The 23,455-nt window shown below is 33.4% G+C and overlaps 1 protein-coding gene across 3 annotated transcripts; it reads left to right on the top strand.

The window, feature by feature from the left end:
- The first annotated feature begins 476 nt into the window (after positions 1-476).
- LOC127862346 (uncharacterized) lies at positions 477-23,350 on the top strand. Of its 3 annotated transcripts, XM_052401431.1 has the most exons (9): positions 477-653; positions 12,254-12,424; positions 14,029-14,091; positions 14,555-14,749; positions 15,101-15,196; positions 17,051-17,191; positions 18,225-18,369; positions 19,105-19,189; positions 19,972-23,350. In XM_052401431.1, exons 1-9 carry the CDS (start codon positions 533-535, stop codon positions 20,149-20,151), a joined length of 1,197 nt encoding a protein of 398 aa, XP_052257391.1. In that variant the 5' UTR covers positions 477-532; the 3' UTR covers positions 20,152-23,350. The 3 variants fall into 3 exon arrangements, with proteins under 3 accessions (XP_052257391.1, XP_052257392.1, XP_052257393.1); XM_052401432.1 differs by lacking the exon at positions 19,105-19,189 and having other exon boundaries at positions 19,927-20,114; XM_052401433.1 differs by lacking the exon at positions 19,105-19,189 and having other exon boundaries at positions 19,972-20,108.
- Positions 23,351-23,455: the final 105 nt, after the last annotated feature.

Raw genomic sequence — 23,455 nt, forward strand, 5'->3', positions numbered from 1 at the left:
GCCAAGTATCTCCCGTTTATGCTAGTGATGGTTTCACTGTTTATTTGCATGTTGCGTAAGTCCACTTTACTTGGTGACATTTTTCATGTTAATAATTAGTTGTTTTTAATTATTTAGTTGTAACTATCGATATCATATATATTAATAATCCGAATTACTGACTTAAGAAAGGTTTACTAAGGTTCATATCCCAATATTTACTTTTGGTTTCTTTATTATTTAAATTAGTAGCTCTAATCCTGAAAATTAAGGATTGCCTTAGTAACTTTAAATCATATTGATCACTTAAGTGGCATATTAATTTTTTTTTAATTTATAGTTTGCATAAGTACTCTTGAATGCGAGGGAATGTCTCGGTAACGCCCTTATGTTTTCTTTCTTACGGATTTCCGCATGTCGCATTCGCTGAAATCATCTCTGCGGTGATAACAATGAACGTACCGCATACTGTACATTTATCGCCTTACATCCGGAAGAGAAAACTTAAACGGGAAGAAAATAATCAAGTAAAGATGTTATATTAGAACCATAAATGCTTGTGATAGAAGTAAGGACATTGTCTACTCTTTCTATGTTTGGGTTTGCCGCGATGAAAGCGAAAAGAAAAGCAATGTGTACAGGCTTTCTTCTGGCTTTTATTTTGGGAGTTTTAGGTAAGTCCGAGTGTATTAATGTACACAAACAGTTTTGTATTCATCGATGAGATATTTTGGCATTCACTGAAGCAACGAAAATCATTTCGATTCTAACATGTCCTTAACGTTTAATTTGTAATTATTACGTAGACAAAATTGTATTTATATCGACTTTTGTATATGTTTATTCGTAACTTTTAAAATGCCATTAATTGTAAATACTTACAATTATTTAATATTTAAAATATCCTTTAATAATAATACAATAAAAAAAAAACAGAGTTGAAGAAAAAAATCATGCATTGACTGCGATTCGAATTCGGGACCATTTGAAGCAAAATGAGGTGCACTACCTTTTCACCATTTGAACGCTGTTTATAATATGTTTGTATATACGCATTTTCGCAATTATTGATTAAAAGCGTTACACACGATTTATTGTTTTAAGGACTTAAATAGATGATTATCCATAAATGGACCGATATTTTCAACAATTTTCTTAATCTATTGTGTTCTTTCACCTGTTGAATGCATGTATACGGTGTTTTTTTTTAATAGAATACATGTATTTGACTTTTGTATCGTCATTTTGCCATACTGTGATAAAGTCTTAGGAAAAAGAGTGGTCCGCTTTTACCTATGACATCATGAATTTTACATGTATAAAACAAATTAAATGTGACGTCACTCTCATTAAAACTGAAAATGTTCTCTATGTCGGTACTAACTTTCGCACTTGTTAATTAGATCGTTAATTCTTTTTATACATTCATAAGTATTAAGTAAGAATATGATTTATTTGTCCTATTCAATGTTTACAATACAATCGTGTTGATTTGTATCTTAAACAAATACTATTACATGCAAATGAACTTGTAACCTTGCATATCCCCATACTGTAAATTCAGAGTAAACGCTAAATGTATGCAATAAAATTAAGGTTCATGGTGCATGATTGGAAGGTTATTTCTCAAATATGCTGATGGTGTTCTTCAACGTCTTGGGTGACAGAAATTTTTTGTTCCTAACAAAATTTGTGTGCCCTGGGAGTCTAAATCTAAGATGGCTGGCCAAAAACATCGAAAACATTTTTTTACGCAAATGACACAAACAACATATATTTTCCATGAAGGTAAGCCTTTTTATTTAAGAAAACGAGAACATATTATTCTTATTGAACAAAAAAAGTTTTTGGTGAAAACGTATATATGTAATAAAAATTATAACTAAATCAATGAAAAATAGGTACACAAACATGTTGTTTTTTCTTATGATTTTGTTTCACTTTGTACATGAGAAGAGATCTAGATGCAATTATCATCCTAACTACATATATACACGCCAATGAGACTAAGGACTATAATAATATAATATTCCATGTGAATATGATCAATAATCGGGATTTATAAGACAAGAACAGTTGGTGGGGTAAATGACAAATGTAAAGTAAAATGCCCAATTTGCATGTTGATATATTTGAAGGTTTTATTTGAATGATATCCTGATATATGATTATAATCTATATTGTCTTGGGTAAAATATTATGTTTGTTGCCACGAAACTTATTGCTCACATTGGGTCTAAATCCAAGATGGCTGCAAAGTTGGCTTCACATAACCATATAAAATACTATATTTTTCACAAATGGCTTAAACAACATCTAATTTCGACCAATTTGGCTTAGTTTTTTTAATTTAACCAATTTATAACATACTTTTAAAAAACAATAAACTGTTTTTATCCATTATAATACATGTGATAAAAAAAGAAATACACATTAAATCACCTCAAAAAACTGGTTGTTTTTGCCTTTGATATGATTTAGACCTGAAAAGCTATTTGGATATTATTAACATACAAACTACGTATATTAACAACAGAGACACTTAGCAATAATATCATATATTATTGTATGTGAATATGATCCATAATTGTGCTATACATTAAAAGATGAGTGGTTAGGACAAACGACAACTCTGAAGAAAAAATGCCTAATGTGCATGTTGATATATTTTAAGATAATTGAGCGTTTTTAATCTTATGTTCACGGATATACGGATTTATTTGCATAATGATAAGTGCACGTACAGTGCAAGTTATTAGAATATACATTCCACTTACTCATAACAGTATCGTTAATATAAAATAAAAAAAATGATCATATAATTTTATGCGTTCAGGTAACGTATTAAAATCTCTTAAATGACACACACTGGTTAAAGAAATCACTTAAATTGTCATCAAAAAAATTCTTGTTTCGAAACAGTGTCATTTTTACAAAACACTGCTTACATATAGGTATAGTTTTTTTTGTTTGTATGGTGTTTTAGGGTGGGGGGGTTGAAGTGAGAATGCTTTTTACTCAAACGGATACACTGCAAAATACAAAATTGTGAGACGAACTCATAGTCTTCACTTAATTGTTAAGTTTTTATATGTTTTCGTAACGTGTAATTTCCTCTCTATATGTTAATAGCAAACATAATGTATTTAGTCAAGTTAGTAGATTAAATCTAATACAGGTGAGCTACCCAAACAGTATGTGCGTGTGTTTGCATTTTGAAGTTTACGATGTTCTTCCGCGCCTGAGGATGAATAATGTGTGGACCAGGAGTCGGTTGCATAACTTCTACGTATTTAACTCACCAGACTCTTCTTAAAAAATGCAATGGGAAATATTGATAGATTGTAAATAGCTATACAGAGCTAGAGTTGAATGTGAATTAAATGTGTATCTCTTATTTAGAAATATTATGCAGCAATACAAGTTTTACACTCAAATTCAAATCGAACACTAAAATAATGCTCAGCAAGCGGTTAACACTGTTTTTGTAATGTTGATGTTAAGAACAGCACTTAGCGACCACATATTAAAAATTTAATGAAAGGTATGGGACGTAAAATAGATGTATGTTTTCATTAACCTGTCAGACCCTATAGTTTTATGCGTCTTGAGTGAAACTCGTGTATCGTGCCAGAATGTTAAAAAACATGCTGTTAGCGTCACATATGCATTATGCAACGAGCGCATGGAAACCTTTCCTTGTAACATACAGTTGCTCATCTAACGCAGGGGAGATTATAGGTCTAATTGTCCGTCTAAGGCTTCAATCGAATTTCGAACAAATATGGATATTGTGAAACATTTTTTAATTTCTGTCTGCAACTGTCTGCGACGCTCATATTGTAGGGAATGGAAGTGGTTGAAAATGTTGCAAACTCTTGTTGTTTTTATTTGTAAAAGATCTCGCCTTAATTAAAAAATTGGGCACTAAATTGCGATGCTACGAATATTCATTTATCCATTAATAAACAAAACATACAATCACCTTCCATTTGGGAATGTGAGCAGCTTTTTAAGTAATGACATCGTGTTGTTTTGAACCAAAGAATCACAACCCAGTTGAAAACGTGCGGGCTTTTAAACGTTGTGTTGAAAATCGCAGCAGCAGATCGCTTTTTTCGCAGGTGGTAAGAAAAAATCACCCAAATATATCAGTAATTACATCAAGCAGTTGCTTTCAAAACATTTAAGTTGTAGCATCAATTTAGACATTAGTTTATTTCCGACCAACGAGATATGTTTACATTTTCAAAAAAAACAGGAGCCAATGCCAAGGAGTTTGCGCTAAGAACAAACAATGAAACAATTCACGAAACATAATTCGATTGACATATCACAATATTATACCCACATGACTTTATCTTTGGTAAATAATTTCAATTTTTCATTACTCATTAACAAAATTTTTGGGTCTTGGGATCAAGATATTTTGCTCGAGAAAATGAGTTAGTAAGTCGTGGGAACGACATAGCTAACTCGTGGTAACTACATTACAAGTCATGAAAAAGAAACGAAACAAGTAGGTCGTGGTAACGGCATTACTAGACAATCAGAAAACTAGTATATTGTTAAACGTATTTATAAAACGACTGATACATGGAAAACTGTCATGACTCTGTATGTTATGAATAGGATAGCCTCGTGCCTTTCAATGCTTTTCAAACTGCACGTATTCTGATTGGGCGTTACCACGTGCCAGTCATCTCAATCATTAATGTATTATATATCATTTCAACGACTTATAAAGTTGTTTCTGTAAGTCAGCTATGTTGTTTACACTACTTAGGTACTCATATCCAAGAATTGATAAGTCTTTCCACGCGTTAGTTATCACATTTTCACGAATTATTATTGCAGCTCATTGCTCACATTATGCCATGTATTTTGGAACGTTCAAAACTGGAACACGAACATTTTAAGTGATAATCATAAATTGAGAGATCATTGTTTAAAATTTTGTAATTATGACATATTAGGCATTGCAGAAACACACCTTCGCGATAATCAGGTATTAGATATTGTTGGCTTTACATTTTCTGGTTTTAATAGGGGTAATAAGCATAAAAGAGAAAAAGCAGGTTCAGGTGGTGTTGCATTTTTAATTAAAAATGAGCTTTTAAAAGATTTTGATTGTTATATTATTGATTGTGCATTTGAAGGTATTTTGTGGATTTCATTGTCATGTAAAAATGACACATATGATGATATACTTGCTTGTGTTTGTTATTTGCCCCCACAAAATATTGATGTAAATGGATTCTATGATACTCTTCTTTGTCAAATTGAACATTATCAGAAAGAAAATACTTGTATGTATTTATGTGGTGATTTTACCAGTAGATGTTCTTATAATGCAAATTTCATTCCAGGCAATGACAAGTTACCAGATAGAGATGTAGTAGATTTTTTTTTCAAACCAATTTGGGGATATTTTAATTGAGTTTTTAATTTATGTAAATGTTTGTATTTTAAATGGCAGGAAGAGAAAAAATAACAATTAATTACATTAACATAATTACATAATTACATTTATAGGACCTCAAGGTGCATCTGTGGTGGATAATTGTTTAATTCCATATGAAAATGTATCAGATTTTACTGACTTCGAAGTTTTGAAGGTGTCTGATATTTTAAGCTCTACTAATATGTATTCTCAGCTTAGTAGAATTACAATGCCAGACCATTCATTACTTAGATGGAATATAAATAGGGTATAGTAAAGTGTTTTTATAATACGAAGAATGTAAGTCGTGAATTTTTGTATAAAACCCGAAGTTCAGCGGGAGGTGATTGATGTTATAAATCACCTGGAAAGTACACTGGTTTCACAGGTTGGTCTAAATGAAGCCTGTGGCAAGTTTGTTAGTGTCATACACAATGAGATGTCTTCTAAGTTAGAGCAAAAAAAGTTGTAAAGATTTCTTCTCACTGAAGAACTGGTAAGAAATTTAGAGTTAGCAAACCATGGTGGTCTGAGCACCTCAAATGCTTATGTAATTACTTATGTACATCCGAAAAAGCGTGGCTTAAATGTAAAGATGGTAATAGGCAAACCCTTTAACATGTTTATGTACAGAAAAGAAAGTTATTTGATAGCAGTGTTCAAAAAGCATAGAGGTAATATGTCTATCAAGCCCAGTCTGAACTTGAGGCGGCATTATTCTCTAACTCTAGAAGGTTTTGGAAAAGTATTGGAATTATTGGTATTGAAAGTAAACGGTTAAAACGCAATCCGTTTGAAGTAAAAATGCCTGATGGTTCCATTAATACTAATCCAGAGACGGTTCTTTATAAGTGGGGCTCTGATTTTGAAGATTTTCTTAACCCTATGAACACTGCAACAAATGGCTTTGATAGTTATACAGACTGTTTTGGTGCTAATAATAATGATTATCAAGAAAATGCACAACTTGATAGTATGATATCCATTGATGAGGTATTGAAATGTATTTTACATGCTAAATCTGGTAAAGCACCTGTATATGACGAAATACCATTTGAACTACTCAAAATGATTCTGCGTTAGCTTTGCTACATAGTCTTTTTAACAGATGTTTCTTAAGTGGAACTGTACCTTCAGCATGGTCAAAAAGTATTATTACTCCTGTACCCAAATCCTCCACATCGGATCCACAAGACCCTTTGTTCTACAGAGGCATATCATTTGGCCCCATCAATGTATAAAATATACTGCTCTGTTTTAAATAATAGATTGATAAAGTGGACCGAAAGTAATAATACTATATGTGACGAACAAAATGGTTTTATGAAGGGTAGAAGTACAATTGATCAAGTACAAGTATTATTGAAACACGAAAGCTTAAGAAGCTACAAACCTGTACTGCTTTTATAGATTTCAGAAAAGCGTATGATCTCATAGAACGTCAATCTTTGTGGAATAAGTTGCATCATCAGGTGGAGATAAGGGGCAGAATGTTCCAGGCAATAAAATCATTATATAATGATGTTAGTTGCTGTGTACGCCTGAACGGGTTTGATATATCGTGGTTTGATGTAAAATGTGAAATAAAACAAAGGTGTCCATTATCTCCTATGCTGTTCAACTTGTAAATTAATGATCTAGTTGTGTATATGAATAATTAAGACAAAGGTGTATGTACTGGAGAAAGAAAAATTTGCATTTTGCTTTATGCTGACGATATAGTTCTGTTGGCAGAAATGCCTAGGACCTTTAAAACATGTTAGATGCTTTAGCTATTTGGTGTAGATCTAGTCAAAATAAAATGACTGTCAATTGTGAAGAATCTAATATTGTTCACTTCAGAGCCAGAAGTATCTCTAAAACTGAACATATATTTAAATTTAATTCCGAGAAGCTGGATATTGTTCAAAGCTACAAGTATCTTGGTGTTGTATTGAATGAATATTTAGATTATAATGAAATTGCTAAATATGTTGCAATGTCTGCTTCAATGGCACTCGGTCTTGTTATATCCAAAAGTAAGGCATTTGGTGGTTTTCACTACTCTACATTTACAAAACTATACGATTCATTGGTATGGCCCATAATCAATTACAGTGCCCTAATATGGGGTGATAGATCATATTCATGCATAAATGCAGTGCACCATAGAGCTATGCGATATTTCTTGGGTGTTGGAAAGTATACTCCGAATGTTGCTGTAAGTGGAGAGATGGGTTGGAAACCACCAATTGTTAGACAATGGGTTTCAGTATTTAGGCAGTATTTTAGAGTAATGAGTATGAATGATAATATAATTAATAAATCTATATATATGTGGTCCAAAGCTTGCAATGTTAAAAATGGTTTTTATAGATGGAAGATACTTTTATCAGAAATTAATAGTGCTCATGTATTAGAGAATAAAATTGGAAACGCTAAACCAACTATATCAATGTTGGAAGTGACATGGTTAGATATTGAAAAGAATAAGTGGAAGCTATTGTTGGAGAGGCACAATGCTATAAGATGAAACGGTGGTAATAAATTAAGAACGTACAGAAAATTTTAATAACAGTATTGTACAGAAAACTATCTTATGTGTAATATGCCATTTCAATATAGATCAGCTTTTACAGAGTTTAAGTGTGGTGTTGCGCCACTAAAATAGAAACAGGTCGCTATGAAAATATTGATGTGTCAAATAGAAATTGTTTTAATTATCCTGATTATGTTGAAGATGAAAAGCATGTGTTGTTTGATTTTCCGTTATAGAGTGATATAAGAAAAGACCTAGTCTTTGCACTCGATAATATGTTTGCAAATAATGATAATATGTCAGATGACGACAACTTAGTTAGAATGTTAAGTGACGAAAACCTTGTGTATTTATCTGCCAAAGCCTGCCATCATATTTTAGTAGAAAGACAACGAAAATTGTATTGTAGAGTTTTATCTTTTAATTTGTTTAAATTTAAAAAATGTGTAAATAATGTTAACTAAGTAAGTATTTTTTTTTAATTATTTTTTTCTTTATTTATAAGATATTCGTTGTTATTCTATTCACATAAAAGAAACAGTCACTAAAAGATGGACATGTCTTTTTTTCAATTTTGTATGATAATACACTTAATGTTAAAGAGAAAATTTTAGCATTTCCTATTTATAAATACTGAAGGGATTCCCCTTCTCTTGCATGATTTTGAGTGTTTTACCTGGATATATAGATATGAGTATCTAGTAGCTGCTTCTGTTATCATAATATGATACATTATATTATAACAGCTATAAGTGTTAAATATCAAGTTTTCAAATCTCATAAGACGGTATACAGTCAACGCTAGAATAACAGGAATTTTATGGGGTGGAATAGATTTCTTTCTTGTTGCATAATACTACCATACTCACTAAACCACCCTTTAATCATCTTAATTTTGTTTGCAGACATTTCACTTCTTCACAATTTGTATTTGGGCAACTTTAATTATATTCAATTTTCTGCTCCAATAATTAGAAATTATATTGGCACTAGATTTGCAAAATGACATCTTTATAACACCCATAGCAATTAGATCTAATATTTATCTTACTCTTATATATTTTGTATTAATTAAAACCGATATTTGAAGTTGAAAACTTGAACAACATTCTCATTTGTAGTAGTGAAGTATGTTCATTACGTTTTAGCTATTGACGTAGACTTGTATTTTTAGAATATGAATAGTCTCTTATAACTCAATTGTGAGTGGCATTTATGTACTATGTTTTAAAGCTATTTTATATATGTTTTACTAGGTACATAATGATGAGACTTTAATAAATCTTATCTTATGTATTAAAGAGTTTGAAGAAATAAATTGACAGTCGGAAAGTCAATGATTTGTTAAATATTGTTCGAAGAAATTAGCCTTACGAAATTTACATGCTCAATCAACCTCTCTAGAGTAACAGTCTTTGTTTCATAAACAATACGCTTGATTAATCCCTTATTAATACAAAGTGGAATGTGTTTTTTTACTTTAATTGAAAAATGGTTCTCTAAATTATGCATAAAATTCAATAAAGACCCGGTTGAACGACGTTGCCAAAAAGTGTGTAGCGTTGCCTTTTCTTATCTATTATAAAGAATAGTTATAATCATGCAAAGCAGTATTGTCATAATAAATTGTTTTCATAAGCTGTATGGCAAAAGACATACTCGGCTGAATACAAATATTTGAAAAAAGAACATACACATTAAGACGATAGTGAAAATCCTGTAACATAATACGTACAAACGGTGATTTAACAACGTAAAATTACTATTATAGAAAATGTTGCATGGGCTCGTAATTTGGGGGAAAAATGAAAAAGAATTTTTAGTAGATCGCCCAAAACCACATGGTTTATTTACGCTACAAGTCGTATATTTTGAAAGCATATGTACGATTTCATTTTTGATACTAAACATGGTTTGCAATTCAATATTTGTATGCACTTCAAGGATGAATGAATCTTCGCTGAAACACACTACACCACTAGATTGCCCGATTTTGAAAGTAAGGTGTTAAATGTTGAAAACAAACACATACAAATCTACTCATCTCATTGATTTCTGCATTATTAAAAAACTCCAAAACTAAGCGACGCCTTGGAAGTATTATTGGCTTGATTATTAATGCATCGCTTAAAAGAAGCGGCGCCTTTCATCAACAGCTGTCTTAGTTATCCGAATGAGTTCATGAGCACCATTATTGTGTGTGATCAGCTTGGAGGCTACGGTTGTTCAAAACTGTAAAAGCCAGTCGAGATCAACTTCTGTTTAAAATTAAGATGGAATATTTGCTTTGAACATGTTCCAAAAAGTGCCGAAAAATAATTATTAATTGCATAGCAAGCGTTTTCTGACCCGTTTTGTAAAATTTAATGTACCGGTATATATATATATACATACGGATATCGATTTGGTTTTGGTCATGTTGCGTTTTCTCACATTGTGAATTATGAAATGAATAAATTGATTTGTGGGAGGCCATTTTGGATTTATACCTTATTTGAAAAAAAATGTTGTGGGAACAAAAATATTTTTTTACCAAGACAATGTAGAGTTTCATCAGCATATTAAAAAAAAAACCTTCCAATCTTGCAGCGTGAGCCCCTGTTTCTGCTAAAGCTCAATGTGAGAGCTTTGTATACCCTTTGTTGATGAATGGTTTAGTTTATCTTTTCTTTTACTATTATAATTATGAGAAATGTATAATAAGTTTAAAAACAATGTGCATGCATTTAAAGGATCAAAAAGATCCAAATACATAAACATAACAAGTTAAAAAGGCTAGTATATCTCAAAATATTTAAAAATTAATATGTACTTCAGCTTTTTTCTCCATATATGTAATTTAATCCACCCACTTTCCGGTCTTATTTATCACAATAATTTATCATATTCAAATGAAATTTTATATTATTATATTTCTAAGTCCCATAGGTTTGTATAAATCTAGGATAATTGTATCCAAACTGTTTTTCATGTACAAATTGAAGCATGTCATATCAGCGAAAAACATGTTTTTGTGTACCCATTTTTAATTGATATAGTAAGTTTGTAATGAAATGTTCAATATTTCACCATAATATCTGTTTATTAATAAGATTAATATGTTATATATTTCTAAAATTAAAAAGCGTCCCAAAATCATGGAAATATATGTTGCCTGTGTCATTTGCGAAAACACGGTATTTCCTAGTTTTTTGTCGGCCATCTTGAATTTAGACCCCGCGGGAACATACAATTTCTTGGGAAACAATTTTGTTTACCCAAGACAATGTAGAACATCATTATCCTATTAGAAAAAAAACTTCCAATCATGCACAGTGGACCTACGTTCCTACTAGACTATACCAGTTGAATACAAAATCTGCTATTATGGAAAACCCAATAACATTACTAACAGGAAGATGGACGAAAATTAAGCTGGGGTAGGCTTATATTTGAAAAATATTATTGGAAAGTTATAACGCAATCTGATTCAAATATAGCATACGATGAAATATTAGGACCAATGGGTTATAACGTCACGATCAAGATGGCGACGTCCGTGCCGATACAGGTATTTTTCGCCTGTTTAAACCCTTTATTACTTGTGTTTGATTTTTAAATGCTGTACACTTTCCAGCGATACCAGTAAGAAAGTGATTAGCATTTATTTTGTGTTGATATTCGGTTAATATATCGATTTCCTCTGCTCGATATGAATTTTGTTAGCGAGAGCTGGAATTTTGTGATCTCACAACGAAATTACGTAGCGGATAAGGTCGACATATAGTACGAATATTAATACGAAATAGTCACTTTCTTGATGTTATGGCTGGAAAGTGAGTGAAATTAAAAATTTTTTATAAAGATTATAAAACGACGGAAAATACCTGTCTCGACATGGACGTCGCAATATAGACCTTAAGATGATCATGTGATTTCCCTCTTTGAATAATTGGTATCTGGAAAATTATGTTATTACCTACTCTGAAATACTGTTCGTGTGCGATAACGACAAGAGTGAGGTGACCAGAGTATGATGGTATCTTACAAATTATTAGAATGTCTAAAAATTCATGATTGCGTCGTGTGTATGGCAAAATAAGTTGGCGCCAAACAAGTGTGTCAACATATAATGGTGTCAACCAAACTTACTATTGCCATAGAAAAATAAGGTGTTTTATAACGCACATGATTGTATATTGTTACAAAACAGGCGGCTCTCAATATATAAATGTAAGTTGGCAAAATATTGGAACGTATTAAGCCTGGCTTAAAGGAACACATCGCGGAACTAACGAACGAACAATGCATTCAGTCATTGTTGTTTTTTTAAGAGGCCCATATTATAGTCAACCCACCGGACCCGTGGTATGACGGATACATGACATGTCGACAGAACAATATGGCCATGCTGAGCTGGCGGATGTGGAGGGATGGAACACGTAACATTAATGTTACATATCCCGTTTGGCTCTATGGCTTCGAAGCAAAGGTCCGAAACACAGGTATTACTTTTTTTGAATATTTGAAAAATTAAACATGGCAAAGGAGAGCGATAACATTATTGGTGAAGCAATTAAGAAAGTTTGGGGTATTTCCTTCAAGTGACGAGGTTGAGATTTAAGGTGAATGTTAATTACATTACTGGTGAATAGTGTCAGACGAATGGTAACGACTGCTCTATTGTATGTAAGGAGCCTTTTTCCTCACAACAGAGCCGTTGCTTTAATATGAAAAAAGTAATTATGTGAATGCATTTGTCTATGTCAAAGAAATTTTACTTACTGTTTGTAGGTATACAGATATATTTGTCTTTTTGCGCCAGGTCGCAATTTTACCAAAGCGCAGCGAACGCAAGTACTTATTTATTTACTTTCTTGTTGCTTGCAGAGTACACAAAGTAAATCCATCACGAAAGATTTCTGAAAACCATTTTTAAATTCTGTTTCATTTTTCAAACAGTTGAAAAATTAATGTCTTATCGTTTACCTGATATAATATATTTTGGTAATGGTCGTCGTCATTCTGTGTGGTTGTATATGTTCAAGTATTTTATTAGACTTCCATTAGCCTTTTTAGGTGAGCTATCGTTATATCCCTATGTCCGGTGCCCGTCGTTGATCGTTACCACCCCAGAGGCCATATTCGTTATCAAATTTTGATAAAATTTGGTAAGAATGTTTATTCTGATTCACATGAGTCCAAATCATAGATCACCTGGTAAAACCGTAGAAACACTTTGTTATCATTATAAAGGCCACATTTAAAAACTCAATGATAATGAAACTTAGTCAGAATATTTGTTTAGACAATATCTAAGCCTAATTCAGATCTGGCTAACCTATGTTTAAAAACAATCTCAAGAGGTCATATCTTTAAAAAAAACTTGTTATCACTTTAGAGGCCATATTTATAACTCTATCTTAATGACACTTGCTTAGAATTTTTATCTTGACTTAATCTTGACCAAGTTGTAATCTGGGTCGCGTACGTCCAAAACGTAGCTCACCAGGTCAAATGTTAGGAAAGCCTTGTTACCATATTGATGACTCAATTTTGACTAAACTGGCAGTTTTAATCTTAGCAAACAATATTGTTACAACTCTTGAGGCCCCATTTATGACTCAATCGTTATCAAATTTGGTCAGAATGTTTTGGGTCAAAATGAGTTTGTATCTGGGTAACGTGAGTCCTTAAACTAGATCACCATGTAAAATGTTAGAAAATATTAGTGTCACTATAGATGCCATACTTATGAAGATATCTGAAGGTCACCAGATATAATATTACAATAACCACATGATACCTCTTAAGGGCCACATTTATGAATCAGTATTGATGAAACTTGGTCAGAATGTAATTTTGACAATATGAAGGCATCGTTCTGGTCAAGTCTCAAGCAATTAGTGTGCTTTAAATCAGAAGAGCGCACAAGGCCATCATGACTCCCTTGTTTACTTTTAGTCCGGGTTGAAAGTTGGTAGTTTACGATAAGAAGGATATGTTATATAATTGCACATCAATTCAAAAACTTGCCATATTGGCATAACCCCTAACTTTTCCATTGTTGCTTGTACGTGTAAACTATTAAATCTTAATTTCGTTACAGTTAAAATCTTCACGTTCGACCAATTACAGAACAATATGACCGCCTCTGTTCGTTGTGTGCGCGGTAAGTGATTTTAAAAATAACAATACATAGCTAAATGTGAGTCATGCATAAAATGAGATTGCATACATTTCTTTTTTCAAATCAATTATAAATTAATTGGGACAACTGTTTATTATATTTTTTTGTACAACTTTTTGGCTACTTACTTTTTCAGCGCCTTGATTCATAATTTCTTATAGTCTGGCTCCATGTGACATTTTGTTGTTCAGTACGCTGTTTTAATGCTAAATCACATTTATTTTAAATGTACAATTTAAATTCAATGTCATTTTACCGATGAATGGCTCATTCACATTGAATGTATTATGTTGAATGGGTATGTCTTTTATTAACCCATATATATACATATACATGTATATAATATAGTTAGTTAATATAATTAATTCATATAATTAATTTCGTTATAACGGAATTATAATATTTTTTAGCGACTTTGATGACACGGTGTTCTTTAACTTAATAGGAAACACGTTTGATGAATACTATCAAAGTTTTAACTTTGAGCAAGCACTATCACTTTGTCAGAATAATAGCAGTGGATATCATATGGAATTGCTGTCTGTGAACCACACTAACCTTCACAAGTTTCCAATAAGCTCGGATATAATTAATTTCGCGTTTTGGACAAAAGGTCTGGAAGTCGGAACATTTCTTAACTGTAAGTACATGTTTATTTGTATGTAATGTTTCCAATGTAGTGGAAGTATTAACCAGCTGCGCATTTGGCTCAGTTGGAAGTCCGAGGTTCGTTGAGTCCCTCAAGTTAAAGATCAAGAAAAAAAATATTTGGTTTTTATATATTTTATGAGATTTATGTTTTCAGATACTTCTAATAGCAACTACTATTACTACTACTACAACTTTGAAAAGCACAGGGGGGGGGGGAGACTTCAAAATATGCTTGCTTGCAATGAAAGCCGCGAGAAACACTTAAGATACTTGTTACTGTGTATTTGTAGATATAAATATTTTGATCATATGCTGTATAACGTTTTTTTGTGTTTTCCAGCGGAAAACCTAACAACACGTTGTTTTCTTCTCAACGCAGATGGCGCATTGCGAAAAGACAACTGTACAGAAAGCTATGCGTCCATTTGTGTTAACGGTGAGTAGAAATAATTCATTATTTTATCTAAAACGTTTTTCGGCTTTATTGCTTATTTTTTTCTTCACGTGCTTATGTCCGAGTAGGTGAATAACGGCGCATAAATTGTAACGTTAAAAAGTTGTTTATTTTTTAGCTGCTTTTTTTTCGAGTTGTTTATTGGAATTTTTTTGAAATGGGTGTTGGGAATGGTAATGAGGTGTTTGATGTTATGGTGAGCCGATTCTTGTCACCCTATGGTGACTTCAAGCCGATTTATGTCACCCTGGGGTGACTTCAAGCCGACCGGGTGACTAGAATCGGCTTGAAGTCACCTCAGGGTGACAAGAATCGGCTTCTAGTCGACCCCGGGTGTCTTCAAGCCATTTCAGGTCGACAATGACCCAATGAGCATAGCGCATTGGGTCATTGTCGACATGAAATGGCTTGAAGTTACGCGGGGGTGACTAGAGGCCGATTCTTGTCACCCGAGGGTGACTTCAAGCCGATTCATGTCACTCTGGGGTGACTTCAAGCCGACCGGGTGACTAGAATCGGCTTGTAGTCACCCCAGGGTGACATGAATCGGCTTCTAGTCACCCCAGGGTGACTTCAAGCCATTTCAGGTCGACAATGACCCAATGAGCAGTAGTAGTAGTAGTAGTAGTAGTAGTAGTAGTAGTAGTAGTAGTAGTAGTAGTAGTAGTAGTAGTAGAAGTAGTAGTAGTAGTAGTAGTAGTAGTAGTAGTAGTAGTAGTAGTAGTAGTAGTAGAAGTAGTAGTAGTAGAAGTAATAGTAGTGGTAGCAGAAGTAAAAGTAGTAGTAGCAGTAGAAGAAGCAGAAATAGTAGTAGTAGTAGTAGTAGTAGTAGTAGTAGTAGTAGTAGTAGTAGTAGTAGTAGTAGTAGTAGTTGTATTAGTGGTAGTAGAAGTAGTAGTAGTCGTCGTAGTAGTAGTAGTTGTAGTAGTAGTAGTAGTAGTAGTAGTAGTAGTAGTAGTAATAGAAGTAGTAGTAGTAGTAGTAGTAGTAGTAATAGTAGTAGTAGTAGTAGTAGTAGTAGTAGTAGTAGTAGTAGTAGTAGTAGTAGTAGTAGTTGTTGTTGTAGTAGTAGTAGTAGTAGTAGTAGTAGTAGTAGAAGTAGTAGTAGTAGTAGTAGTAGTAGTAGTAGTAGTAGTAGTTGTTGTTGTTGTTGTAGTAGTGGTAGCAGTAGTTGTAGTAGTATTAGAAGTAGTAGTAGTAATAGTAGACGTAGTTGTAGTACTAGAAGTATGATGAAGTAGATGATTATAATGATAACGGGAACAACGACTACTACTACTACTACAACTACTTCGATGACCAAGATGATGATGATGATGATGATGATGATGATTATGATGACGATTATGATGATGATGATGATGATGATGATGATGATGATGATGATGATGATGATGATGATGATGATGATGATGATGATGATGATGATGATGATGATGATGATGACGGGAACAACGACTACTAATTATACAACTACAACTACTTCGATTACCAAGATGATGATGATGATGATGATGATGATTATGATGATGATGTTGATGATGATGATGACGGGAACAACGACTACTAACTATACAACTACAACCACTTCGATGATGAAGTTGATGATGATGATGATGATGATGATGATGATGATGATGATGATTATGATGATGATGGTGATGATGATGATGATGATGGTGATGATGATGATGTTGATGATGACGGTAACAACGACTACTAATTATACTACTACAACCACTTCGATGACGAAGTTGATGATGATGATGATGATGATGATGATGATGATGATGATGATGATGATGATGATGATGAATTGTTCTTTCACTTTTTCAGCAATTGTTCGCGACACTATACAATACAACGGACAATTATCAAATGTGCCACACTACGATCCGACATCAACGAGCAAACCCGTGACATTATCAGCGGCTACCTCAGAGTTTGTGACGTCACAAGTTTCCACAGCAACTAATGGTAGCGTTGATTAAGCCACTTGCGCATCAAAAAATAAAATGTTTTTCGAAATTCTACAAGCGATCGTTAACGTACTGCCAAGGGTTCTTAGCTCGATGTGTACGGATACATATTCATGCATACCCTTTCCCTCAACCTAACTCCACCCACCTCTACAAAAAGTTGTATTGTAAGGAACATCGAGCACCTGTCTAAAAAATTTCTTTTGATGTTTCTTGAGTTCCAAAATTCAAATGTATTAAGTGAAATATATTTACCCATTGTTTTCTTTAAAAAAAAGTTGTCTTTGCATTAAATTTTCAATAGTTACTCCGTTATGAAAAAAAGACCAAGATATTGTTAATGACGAAATAACATCAACCATGCAGCGTTGTGATTTCTTTATTAAACTGACGGTATGCCATCAAACAGTCCATTACGAGATCGGTTACTTATTCTTCAACTGCCTCCATCACATTTGTTCCTCTGTTAGCTTGTTGTCCCCTACCGGTTTCACCGGAGGGGACTTATGGTTTGCGCTCTGTGTGTCTGTGTGTCTGTCTGTCTGTCTGCCTGCCTGCCTGCCTGCCTGCCTGCCTGCCTGCCTGCCTGCCTGCCTGCCTGCCTGCCTGCCTGCCTGCCTGCCTGCCTGCCTGCCTGCCTGCCTGCCTGCCTGTCTGTCTGTCTGTCTGTCACACTTTTCTGGATCCTGCGATAACTTTTAAAGTTCGTCATATTTTTTCATGAAACTTGAAACATGGATAGATGGCAGAAAGGACATTATGCACGTCATTTCATTTTGTTCCTACGTCGAAAATTTTGGTTGCTATGGCAACAAATTATTTTTTTTTATCTGACAATGGTGGAGCCGGTAGGGCAGACATATATTGCTTGGCAATAGGCCTGGTTACAAATGTAATTATTTTTAGGTTTTTTTTTTTGCAAAATAAGAAACAAAAAACGTGCTCCATAGACAGGCACTAGTCAAGCCTGAGAGAAATTGTTTTACTTATGCAGCAATATGAACTGCTTTATTGTTCCAATTACAATGTAGAGGCGTCAACATCTCAATCGCCGGAATCAAAATCAACTGCCTCATCGACTACGGAATCGTTGAAATTTGTGTACATCGGCATTGTGCTCGGCTTCTTTGTGTTGGTTGTCATCACTGCAGCAGTTATTGTCATCATAACAAAGAAGTAAGCTTAAACATTACTTGCCAATATTACATTTTTGTTCAATGTGAAATAATATATACTGAAAAAAAATGTAAATGGTTTACTGTATACGAGTTCACTTAATACATCCAATGCAATTCAATTATTATACATAATGTGATGTACGACAATACATGCATGATTATTCGAGCAATCGTTCATTACACAGGTATTATATATACATTCTCATTGTGTACGTGCGTAGAAATTAGAGTGTCTGATTACATTTGCTTATCTTAAAATAGGTATGGTTTGAAAGTTCTCAACTTGCCCCATCATCTTCACGTATTTATCAGACCCAATAAACCTTTTCAACTTATTTGTGTGTGGGGAATGCGGGACAAATTCATAAGGGATAATGTGTGTCTCTCCTTCATTTTCTTACGACGGATGATTTCGACCATTACTTTTTGTTCCTAGAGGCATCAATGGTATCTTAAGCATCGGGTTGCCTTGGAAGTGTCAAGAAGTTTGATAGCTGCTGGTTATAAACTTGGAAAGTCATTTTAATTTGTAACTTTTTCCAGAACATATATGCTTTTTCATTCACTTTGTTGTGCAAATTTGTTTTGTTTTATAAGTGATTTCAAATTATGTATCGATATATTTATTTTTAATTACTTAATACATTATTATTAAAATGTATTTATTTATTGATGTGTTTATGTATTTATATGTAATTATAATTATATAATTTACATTTAACCTTTGTAAAAGAAGACGCAGGAGGCGTAATACACCCAGCTATCCGATGACAGACCCCCAGCACATGACGCAAGGCGTTCCCTCTCAGATAGATGCTGTACGTTTCAACGCCTTAATATAAACACTGTTATTTATACCATATTGCTCTAGACGATCTGTAATGTTGATGATACAACACAAGTGTACAATTATTAAAACAACAAGATATTTGGGAAAGACGAATATAGATAAAGTGAGCCACGTTTCCTTAATCTTTTGCTTACTCCTTTGTTGCATGCCGACCTTTTTGCTAGGTGATCGCTACAATACAATGTATATTTAAAATATTAGCGATTACCTAGCAAACAACGAGAGAGTGAGCAAAAGATCGAAGAAAATGTGTTTGTTTAAATTCCTATTTTAAAATCTTCATTCTGAAACGATAAAATGATCAGTCTTTCGCCCAGGCCGTCATGTAAACCAAATAATGTGTTAGTGTAATGGCCACTATACATAATTGACTGATTCTTTCTAAAAACTGAAATATTCAAATATTAGAATACTCAAGATGTAAATTGATTTGTTTTGCACGGTTGAGTAAATAAAAGCCAGGACTGGAGACGATTCCTCGCTCAAACTGTAAAATGACGTCAATGTAGTATTCAATGATCATTGCCAACTGATAGTATTTAAATTGTAAAACAGACGCTTTTAAAATGATTGCAACCAATACCAAGGTTGTGAATGTCTGAATTATATAGTATTCAATTTGGTACTTATTCATAAAAGATGATAGTTTAAAGAATTGCGCACACACGAAACGATAAATATCTTCTATATATTTATATAACCTAGCATCGTAATGAACATGAGCCAGACCACACTTACCTTATTATGCAGGGGAGAGAGTATGAAACACTGGCAGACCGTGGTCTGATGGGAAGCGATTATGATCGCATAGCAGACCGTTATGTGCATTCAACCGAGTATGATGATGCAGAGAATATCACAAATACGAGCCTTCAGTCTGACGTCCCACAATACAGGGCACAACTAGCAGGAAGGACGATGGTTACCTAAAACCAATGACTGAAAAGCTGTCAAGGGACATATCAATACCACTGAAACCAAAGGACTCGCCGTAGCCGTTACGTTAAACGAGTGTCACTTGCAACATAACACCAGTTCCAACAGAGTTTTCAATGGGTATACATGCACCGCTTAAAAAAAGACAAGCGATTGTCCCTTCGCACAAAATATCAAGGGCATCATAGTTTTCTACCCAAATGCATGCATCCTTGTAAAGTTGGGAGGAATAGTTTATATTGTAATAGATGAAAAAAACAACATTTTACTTATTTACATTCGCATATATAAATCATGTATCACAATAATAATACCAAATTAAAATTGAGTTTTTAGTTTTAAAAACAAGTTTTGAAAATTTGTATTCTCTCAAACAGGAATCTGTTCCTTGATGTTTGCGACTAATTTTGTGTGCGTGTTTTTCCTTAAAGGGGCCATTTCACGTTTTGCTAAATTGACAACATTAAAAAATGTTGTTTCAGATTCGCACATTTTCGTTTTTGTTATGATATTTTTGAAGAAACAGTAATACTTAACATTAACCATGCTCTAAAATACCAATTTTATGCATCTTTTTACGATGTAAAAATCTGAAAATTATAAAGCATTGCAACGCGAAATGTTCTGTTGTTGTCGTTATATTTTGTAAAACTACGAGGATTGCTTATGTAAAGTATAAAATACCTCCCTCATTGTATGAGCACGGAGGGCCGTGTCGTCTAAGTGGTAGGCTTTTACTCCAGGACTCCAGGGGTCAGTGGTTCGAGCCCAGTTGAGGGTTACTTATATTTTTGTCTTTTTTTTGTCTTTTTTTTCTCTTTTTTTTAACTGGAGCTTTTTAGATCCAATGTTTACATTTATCAATACAAAGCATTTAATGACAAACTTCAATACATGCAAAAATCCGTGAAAAGGCCCCTTTAATATCCCAACAGGATATTCTAACAATAATTTATGTATTTGACGCTTCCCTTTCGTGATGTGAATTATGCTTATATTGTGTATTCTTGATATACAATAACGCTGTACAATGTGTATGTATTTTGATGTATTGCTTACGTTTATCGCAATGACATGCGGCAAAATACTTAAAGTTTTAATGACGAGTTCAGCTTACAGCCATCACAATATGAATTGATTAATTTCTTCAATTGAAGGAATGCCATTTTAGCGCACTTGTTTGCTGAATAATGTAAACAATCATTTTATACCGTTTTTTTAGGGTAACAGACTGTTGGCTTATTACGGGCAAAAGCCCGCGTAGCTGGCGTTGACCACTTTATACATATGGAAATTTAAACAAACAATAGACATAGGGGATGCATCTAAAAAAAAATAGCCACGCGACATATATTTTCAAGATGCGATTTATGACCTTAAAAATTCAAAAACACTTTGACATATGCTAAAACACATGTAAATACATACCTCAGGAAAAAAGTGTACAAATGACATCATAATGGTGAAAATACTAAATATTCTCGCATTATATGTTTTTCTCCGCTACATATAGACCGTTTCAGAATTAAGTAATTACCTTATTATCTCCCCTGATTACTCATATTGTCCCATGTTCTGCCCCCGTTGGTTTCCTTTTACCCGGCCTTCAGTGGGTATGAGCCATAGACTGTTTCACTAGATAAAGTGACAGTTTTACCAAACACAATTTTGGTAAACATAATCCGTCTAAAATGTATTGCCTAGATCTCCGATTTCTTTCGAATTTATTTGCTTTTATCTTTTCGATAGATTATTGTTATTATTATCCTAACAAATCTCAAACGCTTGTTTAAACAAATTATTTGTTTATAACTTTATAGTCGGCATCTGTATTATCGCAGTATTCTCGCGGTATTTCAATAACGACACCCTACTGTTTACTTGTCAGAATTCTTGACGCATTTACCATTCACTCTGAAAGCAGTTTTGCCTGTGATCATGAGCAATACTAGGGTAAGTTGCGGTTGTAATCCACGAGGAACACGTTTATTCACCAAATTTAACGTTATTTCGATTGAACTGTTCAGTATTTTAGCTAATTTTAACTGGTTGACGATGCTGCGAAGCAGCTTGTCTAAGTTATCATACCATGAAACAATTCTTCACAATGGCGACCATTGTAAAAGACCGAGCCAGTCCGATTGAGATAGCTCGATTTTTCTAATAGGCATACCTCGCTTATTATCATTTATAAAGGTAAAGGAAGCTCAGCTATAAATAGGACATATTCTGGGAAAACGATTTAATAATAGTTTGAAAACGTTTATTTTCAATCAGTAATATTCAATCAATTATATGTGTATAGATCAATTAAACAACTATGCATTGTCTGTATTGTATTTGACATTTGTCGTGATTCTGAAAATAAATTGCGAATGAAAACGTGTATAATTTACGTTTAATGCGATCATGAGTGTACAGAAAACGAATTATTTCGAACCTGCCATTTGTAAACGATATAGCGAGGATGGTATATAAATAGCATAATAGCCGTACGACATCTATGAAACTCGCTCTTCTGCGTGCTCTCTCATTTTGCATATTTAATAAACTTTTAAAACAGAAATTACAGAGCCACATCAGTGTACATACTATGCTTGATAATTCATTCGTTTGTTGGATATTGTTTGCTGTTTTAAACACATATTAGGTCATATCGTGGAGATTGAGTTAACCTTACCATGTGTTCATGGGCGAACTCACGTATTCAAGTCGTATTCGACTATGTGCTCATACGTACTTTTGGGAATCATCATGAAATTATTGCCGCACTTAACAAACAAACATGCATAAGCTTATTGAATTAGAAAAAAAAACAATAATCAAAAGAGAAAAATTATATGTTCATGCACATGGGCATGTGTAATCACGTCCGTACACAAAACATCATAAGCTTAGGAAAGGAAACAACGAATATAATGTAATATTATGTAAATATATAGTTTGGTATGATGAACATGTGAAAAAAAAGGGCATGGTATAATTAAATAGCATGTCAAGTTTTGAATATATCTGCTACGTAACGTAATGTTATAACCCACAAACGTTTTACTGTAACATAACGTTTTTTTAATATAAGTGGTACAGAAAATACACGTCGAATATCTGTTTAAAGATATTTCTTGTTATATTTGATCGAGAATGTAACCCGCCTCCCAGTTTCGCTGAATGTGTCAAGTTTCCCACGGGTACTACTTCCCCGTACCCCCAATTTTTTTTTCGTACCCAAAATTTGTCTTACCCAATTTGTTTCGCACCCATTTTTTCGTATCCAAATTTTTTTTCGTACCCAAATTTT

This window comes from Dreissena polymorpha, chromosome 16, assembly GCF_020536995.1.
Source record: "Dreissena polymorpha isolate Duluth1 chromosome 16, UMN_Dpol_1.0, whole genome shotgun sequence".
In the NCBI taxonomy this organism is placed as follows: domain Eukaryota; kingdom Metazoa; phylum Mollusca; class Bivalvia; order Myida; family Dreissenidae; genus Dreissena; species Dreissena polymorpha.